General features: G+C 41.8%; 1 protein-coding gene across 1 annotated transcript; it reads left to right on the top strand.

Annotated features, from left to right (window-relative positions):
- Positions 1-6: 6 nt before the first annotated feature.
- LOC126387068 (alpha-mannosidase 2-like) lies at positions 7-14,512 on the top strand (the record flags this gene model as incomplete). The annotated part of the gene is made up of 17 exons (XM_050039628.1): positions 7-126; positions 2,436-2,578; positions 2,897-3,118; positions 3,363-3,507; positions 3,962-4,049; positions 5,263-5,346; positions 6,782-6,909; positions 6,992-7,165; positions 7,637-7,823; positions 8,855-9,032; positions 9,708-9,898; positions 10,212-10,409; positions 11,550-11,664; positions 12,015-12,082; positions 12,543-12,711; positions 13,875-14,111; positions 14,384-14,512. Coding segments are annotated over exons 2-17 (2,454 nt in total), but the record flags the coding sequence as incomplete, so codon positions are not given.
- Positions 14,513-14,565: the final 53 nt, after the last annotated feature.

The raw sequence follows: 14,565 nt of genomic DNA, 5'->3' as shown, positions 1-14,565 counted from the left end.
TAACTTTGTTTCTTTTTTTTTTTGCGGGAAACCGAGGTGAAACGCTACGTCACCGAACAACAGCACGAGACACACCGGTGCGCGAGACCTGCTGCAGTTTGTCAACGCGGAAGTTGAGTGAGAAAGGTTTGAATTTCATATTTAAAGTTTTCTGAATTTTATCTTGTCAGCGGTTTGACCTGCAGGAGCGTTTATCAGTTTGACTAACAGGAGAAATTATACAAAATATTTAGTATGAGTATTTCTTTTAAAAATAAATCAGCTGAGTTATTGCAGAGAAAGTAAACTTTGTATTTGAATCTAACTCTAATGGTGTTGGAGAGTTACTCTTTTTTAAAGTTTGTCTGTAAAAGTGTCACTGTCCCCCTTGTTGCTGTTTTTGCACATACAATCACTTGCACTAGATATGCTCTCTTTAATCCACTGCTCATTATTATCACTATTACTATTATTACTATTATCATTCCACTGCTCATTATTATCACTATTACTATTATTACTATTATCATTATTATTATTATTATTATTATCATTATTATTATTATTACTATTATTATTATCATTATTATTATTACTATTATTTATCGCCGTTTCTTGTACTTTTGTACTGTCTTTTGCATGCCTAGTTTTTCAGTTTTACAGTTTAAATTTTGAAATTTAATCTGACTCTTTCCCCTTGGCTGCTGTAACACTGGATTTTTTCAATTGTGGGCTCAGTAGAGGTGTATCTTATCTAATCTTATTTTATTTAATCTTATCTTATCTTAAATACTTGTAAAGAAGAAATGCATACAGTACATGGATCACACAATGCCTACCTTAGTTGAATATAAACCCAAATATGACATCTAATGTTGTGTTATGATGTTTATTGCCTAATTATTTTAATATTCACTCCACCTTGAAGCTGTTCAGAATGAAACACTTTTGATGTCTGATGTGGTCAGAAAACATGTCACAAGAACCACTTCTGAGAGAGAAAAATGTAGTTAAATTAGTGTTTGGTTCCTCTGACTGATATTATTATATATGACATCATTAGATTATTAATACTGAAGCATCAGTGTTAGAGCAGCATGTTACTGTTGTAGCTGCTGGAGGTGGAGCTAGTTTCAACTACTTTATAAACAGTTAAACCATAAATCAGCATCAGCAGCTGTCAGCAGGTGTCCTGACTCCTGCAGCACAACCAAACTGTCTCAGTAACAGGTGTGACCAGTGAGCCATTGTTGTTAGATGTTTACACTTTTAATGAGAAAAGACAAATCTCTGAGTCACTCGTGTATTTCACAAGTAATTTACACGTCTTACGTCTTTGTGGTTTCTGCATCTCTTTGTAGCCTCCTTGCATCTCTTTGTAACCTTGTTGCATCTCTTTGTGGTTTCTGCATCTCTTTGTAGCCTCGTTGCATCTCTTTGTAGTCTCTTTGCATCTCTTTGTAGTCTCTTTGCGGTTTCTGCATCTCTTTGTAGCCTCGTTGCATCTCTTTGTAGTCTCGTTGCATCTCTTTGTAGTCTCGTTGCATCTCTTTGTAGTCTCTTTGCATCTCTTTGTAGTCTCTTTGCTGTTTCTGCATCTCTTTGTAGCCTCGTTGCATCTCTTTGTAGTCTCGTTGCATCTCTTTGTAGCCTCTTTGCATCTCTTTGTGGTTTATGCATCTCTTTGTAGTCTTGTTGCATCTCTTTGTAGCCTTGTTGCATCTCTTTGTAGTCTCTTTGCATCTCTTTGTGGTTTCTGCATCTCTTTGTAGTATTTTTGAATCTCTTTGTAGCCTTGTTGCATCTTTTTGTAGTCTAGTTGCATCTCTTTGTAACCTCTTTGTTTCTTTTTGTAGCCTCGTTGCATCTCTTTGTGGTTTCTGCATCTCTTTGTAGTCTCTTTGCATCTCTTTGTAGTCTCGTTGCATCTCTTTGTAGTCTCTTTGCATCTCTTTGTAGTCTTGTTGCATCTCTTTGTAGTCTCGTTGTATCTCTTTGTAACCTCTTTGTTTCTTTTTGTAGCCTCGTTGCATCTCTTTGTGGTTTCTGCATCTCTTTGTAGTCTCTTTGCATCTCTTTGTAGCCTCACAGTGGAGATGTGTTAACTGTTATTGTTCCTGATCACTGAGATCTGACGGGCGTGTGTTTGTTTGTTTGGATGTTGTCACATGTTGTTGTTTACGAACTTTTGATGCTGACAAACCCTCAAACACTTCCATGAAACAAACCAGTGATCATGAAGGTGTCCGCCTCATGTGGAAGCATACTGATGACGAGAGACTGGAGACAGCTGAAGACAAAGCCCTGCTCAGTTAACACTACAGTTCCCATAATGCACCTGCGGAGTGAGCGTCATAGGAGCCCGTCTGTCATGTGACCGGCTAATTACCTCTTTAAATCTGTCTGTCTGTCTCGTTACCTTCGTCACATTGTAACTGGTTTCAATGGTTTCACAGCAATGAAGAGGAGTCGGCTGCTGGCTGTGCTGGTGGGCGGAGTCTTCTGCGTTGCAGTGATGTCACTGTACCGTATGCTGGAGCTGATGCAGGGGGCGGAGCTTCAACAACACCGGGTGACACCTGCTGGACGGGTGGACGACGTGAGTCCACACACTGCTGATTCTACTTCCTGATTGTTTAACAGTCACTGAAGACGATCCGTGGAATTTCAAAATAAAGTGTGAGATTAACAGTGGTGGAAAGTAACTAAGTACATTTACGATCTCCATGTGTTCTTAAACCATTAAGTAAAGGATGTGAGTGTGTCTGCGTACTGGTGCTTTTACACCGCTGCATTTGAACACCAGAGTCTGTAGACTCATGTCAGAGTTAAAACGTTGAGTTTTCAGTTTCAGATTTTTGTTGTCGTCGGTTTAATGACGTGTCTGTAAATATTCGGTGTTCCTTTGTGTCAGCAGGATTTGTCCCGCCTCCAGCAGAAGATTGACAGGTTGGAGCGTCTCCTTAGGGACAACAACCGTCTGGTTGCTGCGCTGCGTGACTCTCTGCTCCGCCGCAAAGCATCATGGGAAACGGGAGGAGGGGCCAATATCAGCTTGGACTCCGCCCACAGCCGAGCCGAAGCGCTGCCTGGCTGCCGATTGGCTGAAGAGAAGAAGGACGGAACAGACGGAGTGCAGGTTAGCTTAGCATATGCTACCAGCCGCTCTGATGAAAGAACCTGTAGCACAGTGTTGGCGTTATTAAAAATATTTCTTCAGTAGTAGCAGCTTTATTTCTGAACGTCATATGATATCTATAATATATATATATATATATATATATATATATGTATTAAAGATATTATATTATATATGATATGATATAGATAATATAATAATAAATGTCAGTACGTGTTATTAAAAGACGTATGTTCGTCCGTAGCTGCTGGATGTTTACGACCTCCTGCCTTTTGATAATGTCGACGGCGGCGCCTGGAAACAAGGTTTTGAGATCCATTACCAAGGCGACGAGTGGGACAAGCAGCCGCTGGAACTTTTCCTGGTTCCTCATTCACACAACGACCCCGGTGAGATCCCATCAGACACATTTCACCCTCCTTCAGGGACACACTCCTGACTCCACACCAGCTTGTCCATCTGCGGACAAAAGACGTGTCCCCACTTTGGAAGAAGCTGATCTTTGGGTCAGTGGTTATCAATCAGTCAATCAATCAGTCAATCAGTCAATCAATCAATCAATCAATCAATTTTATTTATAAAGCCCAATATCACAAATCACAATTTACCTCACAGGGCTTTACAGCATACGACATCCCTCTGTCCTTATGACCCTCACAGCTGATCAGGAAAAACTCCCCAAAAAACCCTTTAACGGGGAAAAAACGTAGAAACCTCTAGAGGGCGAACATGACGCCAGGAAATGAGTGTGCGTCAATGTCACCTCCTCAGTAAACGTGTGTGTGTGTGTGTGTGTGTGTGTGTGTGTGTGTGTGTGCGTGCGCCTGCGTTTGTGTGTTTCAGGCTGGCTGAAGACGTTTGACAGTTACTATGACGACCAGACCAAACACATCCTCAACAACATGCTGATCAAACTGACTGAAGACAGCAGGTACTCATCTTCATCTTTATCTTCATCCTAGTTTTATTTCTACATGAGTTCAGACGAGAGATGCACTGAGTGTGAAGTTCTGGGCCGACACCGATGGTTTTGTTGTTTACATTGTCACCCTCCATTTTCTGTCTGTGCTTTGAGCTGCTGTGAAATGTGAGTTTCCCAAGTGTGGGATTAATAAAGTTGATCTTATCTTATCTTATCTTATCTTATCAGTGTGCTGTCAGACTCATTTATCATACAGAACCTTCTCTCTCGGCTGATTTATTCAAGGTTCTCACCAAAAGCTACATTTTACACGATTACACTGAACACATCATGAGAGCATCAGAATTCACTTTAACCCAATTCTAAATTTTACTGAATAGAGCCTGAACACATCATAATTCAACATTAGCTGCTAACAGCTAATGTTAACTAGATGCTAACAGCTAATGTTAACTAGCTGCTCACAGCTAATGTTAACTAGCTGCTAACAGCCAATGTTAACTAGCTGCTCACAGCTAATGTTAACTAGCTGCTAACAGCTAATGTTAACTAGCTCTCCTCCTGCTGATGTCATCACAGATTTGTCGTTCCCAGTGTGACATCATCAGAGGAAACAGTGGGCTGCGTCCTCTGACACATCCATAGTCAGTTAACTGCGTCCCTTCGTCTCGGCAGCATCTCAGAAGATCTCTGTTTGTCTCAAACTCATCTTTTGTTGTCGTCAGGACGACGGGACACAGTTAGTCTGAACTTAAGCTCTGCTTTCATCCTGAGACAGAAAAACAGCGACCCCAGACATCAGTGATGTCATCACATGTCATCTGATCAGCTGATACATCAGTGCATCTCTAGTTCAGACTCAGACCATCAACATGTCAGTCCGTCTGTCAGTTCTGTCTGACTTCCTGTCTGTGTCTCTCTGTTTTTAATCCATTGGTTCCTCCTGAAGATCGTTATCAGATCTGTAGTTGGGTCAGTTGCCTCCTCAGACGGCTGCTCACTGGAGTTTTTATTAGACTAACAGAAGGTCGTCCTCAGCCGGCGCCGGATGATATTTTAAATGTCAAATGTTAGAATTCCATGACACTAACATCATGTTGTTTTGCAGATGTCGTACCTCCTGACTGAATGTTTTGGTTCTGATTGACTTCCTGTTTGACTCTGACAGAGCGGACCAGAGGGGGCCATTACTGATGGTTGTTGTTTTTCTTCTGTTGATCAGGAGGAAGATGATTTGGGCCGAAATCAGTTATTTCTCCAAATGGTGGAATGACATCGACGAGCAGAAGAGAGCGATGGTCAAACGGTAACTTTCTGTGTTATTTTCTCGATTTAAAAGATAAAAAATAAAAAATAAAACAAGAAACTGTAAAACACCAGGAAAGAAAAAAACAACAATAAAATAAAATTGGTTTAATAAATTAAAAAAAAAAAAAAAGCAGGGAGCAGGGGACCTCGTGCTAAAGTCGAGTCCTTGCTACAGCAGCCGTGGGTTCGATTCCAACCCACAGCCTTCTGCTGCATATCGCCCGCCAGATAAACACACCGGCACCGCCGCAGTGTGGTGCATCATGTGACGCATCACGTGACACATAGAGTGCCGCCCCTAGCACAGACTGGACATGTGGTGCTGCAGCTCGTTAACAGGCGACCACACAAAGTTCTCACTTCCTTTACTGACAGATGTGTACGTCCTCCACCTCTGCTTTAGCTTCAAATCACTTGTCTGCGCCGTAGATGCAGTGCTGAAATATAAATCCCGCTAAAGGTCACCACGGCGACTCGTCAGAAGATTAAAAACACGCAGCAAAGCTGCACATTTGAGATCTGCAAAATAAACAAACACAAACAAAAGAAAAACAAATGTATGATGTCAGAAACATCTGACGCTTCTTTTCTTTAAAATGTTTCTATTTTAAATAATTAGTAATTATATTCAGTCCCTCCAGGATCTTGCGGCAAAAAAACCTGGAATGTGCGGCAAATTCTGTAAAAAATTACGATAAAATTGCAGCGTTTTTATGTGAATTTTTGCAGGAAATTGCAGCTAATGACAAAAGGGGGGGAAAATTTTGATTTTTTTTTAAATTACGACCTCCAAAAAAATAAGTCATGTAGTCACTTGCTATAATAATCATACTGAATATTACAAAAATAGCTGCAAATGTTTTTTATAGTTCTGTTCTTTAGTTTTGTTTAATTAGTTTCAAAACATGGACTCTAATAATGATCAAAAGATCCTGAGTGAATATTGTCGCTGTCAAACCAGACGATGTGACTGTACAACATGTCAGCTCCATCTTCTGTAAACACAACATTTTAATACAATCACCACATATTGTCTGCATTCACACAGTGCACATTCTGTTGTCAATACTGAGCGTTTCTCCACACTGCAGTGCCATTAGCGCATTTGATGACACGTCTGATGACATTTGAAATGACGTCATGTGCGCGACGACTTCCAGACGGCCGGAAAACGCGGAAAAACGCCCCCGCAGATATTACGGACTTTGGTTGAAGTTGCGTTAATTATTGCAATCGCAAGATTGCGATTTTCTGGAGGGACTGTATATTTTATTATTGTTTTTGTTTTTCTTTATTTTATGTTTTGATTTTAATTTGAATTACGTAAAGTTTGTAACTTTTTTATTGTGTTTATTTTGTTTATTATTTTGTCGTGTGTTTATGCATTTCTTCATTTTTATAATTTTGCCTTCTTCCTCTCTGTGATTGGTCAGCCTGGTGGGGGCGGGACAGTTGGAGCTGGTGACGGGCGGCTGGGTGATGGCGGACGAAGCGAACTCTCACTACTTCGCTCTGTTGGATCAGCTGATCGAGGGCCACCAGTGGCTCCAGCGACACCTGGGTTCATGACGCTTCGTTTCTTTTTGCTGTGTGTTTTCAATCTTTTGACGAGTCGCCGTGGTGACCTTGATTTCTCTGTCCAGGTGTGAAGCCGAGGAGCGGCTGGGCCGTGGATCCATTTGGCCACTCCCCCTCGATGACCTACCTGCTGAAGGGGGCGGGGCTCAGCAACATGGTCATCCAACGCGTTCACTACGCCGTCAAGAAGCACTTCGCCCAACAACAGACCCTGGAGTTTCTATGGCGACAGAGCTGGGGTGGGTGTGGCCAGGAGACACTGAGACAGAATGTCGAGAGGGCATCGTGGAAAATAAATAAAGAAAGTAACAACAACAACAACAACAACAACAACAACAACAACAAAACAGGATCAAATAAAAGTGAAGAACAAGCAGAATAATTCATAATAACAATAATCTGAATAATAACAGCAGCAGACACAATAAATAAAACAGATCAATAATATATAGAAATAATATAATCAGAGTAAATTAATCCAGATGTTAAATCACACAAACAAGAAAACAAAGGGTTTGTAATTTCAAATAAAAATTTAGTTTGAATAAACAAACGTAAAAAATTTTGCAGTAAAATTTGTCAGAATTATTCAAATGTATAAAAATAAATATGATGGATTTCATTATTTCTCAAATATTATATTTATAATTTACATTTTGGGTAAAAAATCAGAAACGCTGCTCTAACTCCGCCCACTTCTTGTGTGACAGACTCCTCCCCCCGCAGTGACATCACGTGTCACATGATGCCATTCTACAGTTATGACGTACCGCACACGTGTGGTCCGAACCCGGCGGTCTGCTGTCAGTTTGATTTCCACCGCCTGCCAGGAGGGCGGGTCTTCTGTCCATGGAGGATACCGCCGCAGCCAATCACAGAGCAGAACGTCCAGGAGAGGTATGCAGGGGGCGGGGCCAAAGATGACTGTAATTTACAGTTATCATCTTAATGATTACTAATAACAATAAACCTGCAGATTGATCCGAGCTTTATGGGTTTGTTTCCGTCTCTTGTTTTTTAAACTGACGACCGTCTGACGAAATCACAAGTTTAAACCTTTGAGACAAATAAACTGCGTCAGGTCACAAACATGGCTGCTTTATGTCAGTAGCTCAGAACTCCAGCTTCCTGTCTGCTTTGACAGTTTTTATGCCTCTGCGCCGCCGATAGCTGTGGTCGGAGGCGTTAAGTTTTCAGGTTGTCTGTCCGTATGTCCGTCTGTCTCATTCTCGGGAATGCCGCAAGGAAATTTTTCCAAAGTCGGCACAAACATCCACTTGGACTAAATGATGAACTGATCAGAATTTGAAGGTCAAAGGTCACTGTGACCTTGTCTGTTGCATTCTTGTGAATGTGTTATCTTAAGAACACCCTGAGGTAATTTCTTTAAATTTGAATCAATCAATCAATCAATTTTATTTATAAAGCCCAATATCACAAATCACAATTTGCCTCACAGGGCTTTACAGCATACGACATCCCTCTGTCCTTATGACCCTCACAGCTGATCAGGAAAAACTCCCTAAAAAAAACCCCTTTAACGGGGAAAAAAAACGGTAGAAACTTCAGGAAGAGCAACTGAGGAGGGATCCCTCTTCCAGGACGGACAGACAGAATCAACGGTGAACTGATTAGAATTTGGAGGGCAGAGGTCAGGGTCAGCATGACCTTGCATCTTTCATCTCATGAATGCGACATTGCAAGGCCTTGAGGGAGTTTCTTCAAATTTGGCAAAAACGTTCACTTGGACTTAATGATGAACTGATTAGGATTTGGTGGTTGAAGGTCAAAGATGGGTTGATGTATGCAGGCCCATTTATAGTTTATACAATGTCATCTCACTGATGGTGTGATGTCCCTGTGTGTCCTCTCAGACCTGTCCTCCTGTTGTCTCACTGATGGTGTGATGTCCCTGTGTGTCCTCTCAGAGCTGTCCTCCTGTTGGATCAGTACCGGCAGAAGTCTCGTCTGTTTCGATCTCCGGTTCTTCTCGTCCCGCTTGGTGACGACTTTCGCTTCACGGAGTCGAGCGAGTGGGACGCTCAATTCAGTAACTACCAGAAACTCTTCGACTACTTCGACCAGCACCCAGAGCTCCATGTCAAGGTGAACACCTGAGGCACCTGGGAGGGGGCGGGGCATGAGGGGACGATGTAATCTGAGAGAGGCCGGACGCAGTGTCCTGAAGAACTTAATATATTATATAAGATCACTGAATTTTGAAAACATCCCTTCTGTGTCAAACTGTAGAGGACAGTTGGACATCACACACAGGGTAATGATCTGAAGACATCTCTTGACCTGTGGCGTCTGTCCTCAGTAAACTTATAACATCTGAGTGAAATAAAGCTTTGCTCACAAATTATCAGTAAATATACCTGCAGAGCCAAAATGGACACCTGAACGCTGTGAAGGATCAGGACCTTCAACAGCTCAGGACGTCTGTCTCAAAGACAAACAACAGCCTTAATGATGATTGGACAGATGCTCATTTATTTACGTCCCAATCTCTATTTGGCCACGCCCCTCTGTGGAAACACTGTCACTTCCTGTTGGTCAGAAACATTTTGGGGACATGCTTTAATGTCTTGGTGACGTTAGAACAAATCGATTTATGGACACATTAGTTTGGAAGTGGTGGCGCCCCCTGTTGACTGTTTTCAAAATAACTGAACACAGTGGTTCATCTTTATTATTGAACACATCCTGTGAGTTTGTTTTTTTTTATTTATTTATTTTTAGGGCATTTTTCAGTCACTTTCTTCTTTCGTCTGTTTTCAGGCTCGTTTCGGGACTCTGTCCGATTACTTTGAAGCTCTTCATCGGCGCCTGAGCGCCGCAGGAGCGACTCTGCCGACACTCAGCGGTGACTTCTTCACATACGCCGACCGTGACGATCATTACTGGAGCGGATACTTCACCTCGAGACCATTTTACAAACGCCTCGACAGAACGCTTGAGGCCACGCTCAGGTACGTTATCTCATCTGTGACTCAGGTGTGTGTGAGTGTGTGTGTGTGTGTGTGTTGAGTGGGGGTGGGGAAACACCACAAAGGGAGAAAAAGAACAAAGAATAACAACAGCAACTCCATTCAGGAGTCAGTGTGTGTTACTGTGGGGACAGCTGGGTGTAGGATTGAAGATCTGTCTTCAGTTATGATGATGGACTGGGACATGATACAAAGGCAGATAACAATAATAATAACAATAATAATTATAATAATAATAACAATAACAATAAGAATACTTGAATCTGAATCTTTAAATGTTTTCTCTTTCTGGCAGAGCGACAGAAATCCTCTTCAGCTTGACGTTGGCTGAAATGCGTCGTTTCCGGGGCGATGGTCGTCTGGTCCCAGATTTTCCAGCACACAAACACTTCCAGCATTTAATGGCGGGGAGGCGAAGCCTGGCATTGTTCCAGCATCATGACGCTGTCACTGGCACTGCTCGTGACCCTGTCGTGGTCGACTATGGCACCAGGTGGCTACTTCCTGCTTGCACCTCAGCCTGTTAGCAAGTTTGCATAGTCAGACATAAGTCGTTAAGGTTTTAGAAGTAGATGGTGAAACATGTCAGGACAATAATGTGTTAGCATGTTAGCATGTGGTAGGTCATAAGGTGGGAAACAGTTATGAACTGATAGAAACTTTGTGTTTGCACGCTAGCTTAAATCAGGGACACATTAGCATGTAGTGGTAACATGTTAGGTCATAACTTTTTATTAGCTTGCTAGCATCTTAGCAGAGTTGCAGCAATATTGCAATAATAATATGACGACATCATGTAGATTATTTAACCTAAAAAATGTTCAGAGAAATGTTTTTAAATGTTAGCGTGTTAGCATTGAAGCATTGAAAGGTTTTGAAGCAGCAGTTAGCAGGTATTAAGACGCAGGTGTTAGCATAGTAAGCATGATGTTGTCTGAGTTTAATGAGGTTGTTACCATAGAAACATGTATCGTTATTTCATTGTGAATTTGTTTGTTTCTATATTTTCACTTGTGTTCCTGAATGATTATTGGTTCCCTCAAAGTTTCTGGGTTATTTTTTCAGACGATATTTTAATTTGATCCTTCATTACATTTAGAGATTATAACAAGTCAGTGTTAACATTGTAGCATCTGGAACTCTTTAGCATCTTTAGCATTAGCATGTGTTTTGTCTCACTTGTCCCCCCATGCTCTCTGTTGAAGGACGGCGTCGCCACTGGCAACGGTAACAGGTACCGCCTCGCTTAGTGTGAGCAGTTAGCGTTAGCTTCCCATCACTCCCATCCATGTAGCATTAGCATCTAACATTAATATCTCATCACTCACGTTTGATAAGCGTGTCTTTAACGTTGTGTTTCACACTGTAGTTTGTCAGTCGTTGTTTATGTTGTTTGTTTTTAAAGTTGTGAGCGTTGTTTTTACGTAAAGTTTTGTAGTCCTTGGTGCTCATGTGAAGTCGCTGCAGCAAAGATTTTAAAAATCAAACGATTTTCAGTTTGAATGAATTAAGTCGATTAAATAAAATGAATGAAAGTCAAAAAGCAAAGAAATTAATTTAGTAAAATATGTGATCTCAAAAATAAAGAAAATTAAAACTCAAAGTTTGAACTAAAACAAATTTTATTTTACAGGTTGTTTCACTCGATCCTGAACCTGCGCCAGGTGCTGCAGAGCTCCGCCCACTGGCTGCTCCTGCTGGACAAGAACCAGTACCACCACGACCAATCAAAACCCTTCATGCAAATGGTGACCTTTGACCTCATTACACCTCCATCCTATGCACTATATTTTTATATGTGTATTTATACGTCTCATACAGTTAATGTTTAACTTGTCACACGTCACTGAGCTTCGACCAGCGTTAAGAAACGTCTGAGTGAAAAATGATCAAAAAACAGAAACTAAAGAAAAGAACCATGAGCATGTGAGCGATTAACAATTTATTGAAGGCTGAGCTGCAGTGACGAGACACTGAGAACGACACTGATGGCGTCTGACTCAGCCGTCGAACTGTGACAACAACAGACCGTACGAAACGGTGACGCTGGGGTCAAAACCAACACATGGAATAAATAAACTATATTCATATCTTCCAGGATGATATCATGTCAGCGCACGACGCTTTGCCTCACAAGACGCCCCTCACACTCAGTGATGAACCCAGGTGAGTGGGCGGGGCCTACAGAAGGAGGAGGCGGGGTCACGGTTGCTTCCTTTCTTATCAGAATCAGAAATCATGACACGTCACAGTCACTCTGATGTAAAGCTTTGAAAATGATAAGAAAGTACAAGTATGAAAATATGAAGTTAGTAAAAATATAAGATAAATAAATAAATGTCAGATATTTAGATTAACATGTAAAATATACTAAATATGTGAAGTGTGTGTAAAAATTAAAAAGTACATTATGCTACAATAAAATGTATAAAACTAGTATGTAAAGTTTAAGAATATAAAAATGTGTGATATTCTACAATGTTTGACACTAGTATGTCAGATTTTTAAAATGTAAAATACACATAATGTGCTGTGTGTGTAAAGTGTTGAAAGTTGAATTCTTGCAGAAGAAGAGTGACTGCACCTTTAAGTCTCTGTCGTTAACAATAGCATGTTTTTGTTTCAGGTCATTGATCATCTTTAACCCAACGGAGCAACTTCGTACGTCCGTCATCAGCGTCGTCATCGACTCTCCAGACGCTCGTGTTGTTGACGCAGAAACAGGTCGACCAATGGCTGCACAGATCTCCGCGGTGTGGGCGGAGCCGAGCTGGGCGTCCACAGAATCCTTCCAGGTGAAGAACAGTTTAATCAAAACATGAAGTCATTTTACAACAACTTATTTTTTATATGTCACGTGTCATCTGCTCCGTGGGCGTCAGAAGGAAAATGGGAGTGGGTGGGACCACAAAGGTGTGTGTGTGTGTGTGTGTGTGTGTGTGCATACGTGTGTGTGTGTGTAGCCTACATGCTGTCGAGTCACTCAGTATTTCAGCTAGGGCTCGGCAGTATTACTTAAAATCAGTGTCACGATTAATTGAAGCTTTTAGCTCGATTACAATTAATGAACGATTATTTTATTATTTTAAATATGGGGGGGTTTAATAGGCTCGACTATTACTCTTGAATCCGTTGCATATTGTGTGGCATTTGTAAACACCTGTGACAGCAACAGTTGCTTTGTGGAGGCAGTAGTTGCAGGGCGCCTGTCAGTCTCCCCCCTCTATTAAAGATGAAAGGAGGCTGAAAATCATAGAACATGTCTGTTCTAATGACACAAGTCAGCGGTCCTGAAATGTGTGTTTCTCTTCTATAATACACATTCTACATCTCGGAGATGACGAACTGGGATCTGACACAACACCAGAGGGAGAAGCAGGTCTGTGAAGCTGTGCGCCGGACAAAAAACTAGCGCGTCGCACCAAATGCGCACCGCAACGGTGTCGCTTTGGGTTAGGGTTGTCTACATTGAAAGTAATGGGTTTGTGCGCGCAAAAGACGCTACATCTGAGTGCCCCCCATGCACACACACACACACACACACACACACACACACACACGCTTTAACCAAGGCGGTTGCCAAAATCACCCAGGCGGCCCGCCTTTGTCTTACACCGGCAGGGACAGCCCTGTGTTTGGGTACAAGCTGCTCCAGTTGATTTGTTGGCTCGGTGTTTGTGCTCGTCTCCTCCATGTAGGCAGCATCAGTCCAGACTAGATGGAGGGGGCGGAGTTTTTTTTTTTTTTGAGGGGACAGCACGGGGAAAGTGCCAAAATCACCGACATGAGTAAGATTACGTCGACGTAATTATTATTATTATTGTTGTTGTTATTATTATTGTTATGGTCTGAACTTCATGTGTTTAATATTTTGTTTCCTGCGTCATTTTAAGCCCCTCCCTCTGAACATTGTCCAATCACAGCTGAGCAGCAGTAACTTTTATATTTCCACCCTCAGCTTGACTTCGTGGCCGAACTTCCTCCTCTGTCACTCGTCGTGTATCATGTGACCAAAGCCTCTTCTGGCTCCGCCCACCGGGTTCAGTACACCTTCCGTCGCCGTGGCAACCCACCGACCATCCAGGCCGAACACTTCCAGGTGTCCCTCCCAGAAGGACCTGAGGCCGACGCCCCCCTGTCGCTCAGCAACAAACACGTCCAAACATGGAGCTCCCCAGAAACCGGCCTGCTGCAGGTCAGAGTCAATAAAGTTTGATTCAACACAACAAAACTAAATAAAAGTTTATTATCAGAAACATTTAAATCTCAACTAATGAAAATATTTAGTTCAGTAAGAACATATAAAGTTTAATGAAAATAAAACTGAAATTAAAATAACAAAAGTTTTAATTATTAATTTGATCATATTTTTATTCACTGACAGATTTGATTTGTTGAAATTAAAATGATTCATTAACATTTGTTCAGTTTAAATTTAAATAACGAAGGTTTTATTTTCACATGTAGAACCTCCGTCTGCAGTCCGGTCTGCTCCGTCAGCTCCACGTCCAGTTTCTGTGGTACGGAACCAGAACCGGAGCCAACCGGGACAAGAGCGGAGCCTACCTGTTCCTGCCGGGGGAGGAGGGGGCCCAGGTAAGACCACAACCACAACCATTTAGAACCAGAACCACAACCAGAACTATAAG

The sequence above is a fragment of the Epinephelus moara genome, unplaced genomic scaffold, assembly GCF_006386435.1.
Source record: "Epinephelus moara isolate mb unplaced genomic scaffold, YSFRI_EMoa_1.0 scaffold1850, whole genome shotgun sequence".
NCBI lineage: Eukaryota > Metazoa > Chordata > Actinopteri > Perciformes > Serranidae > Epinephelus > Epinephelus moara.
The sequence above is the reverse complement of the archived record's forward strand: the minus strand, read 5'-3'. Positions and strand labels throughout refer to the sequence as shown.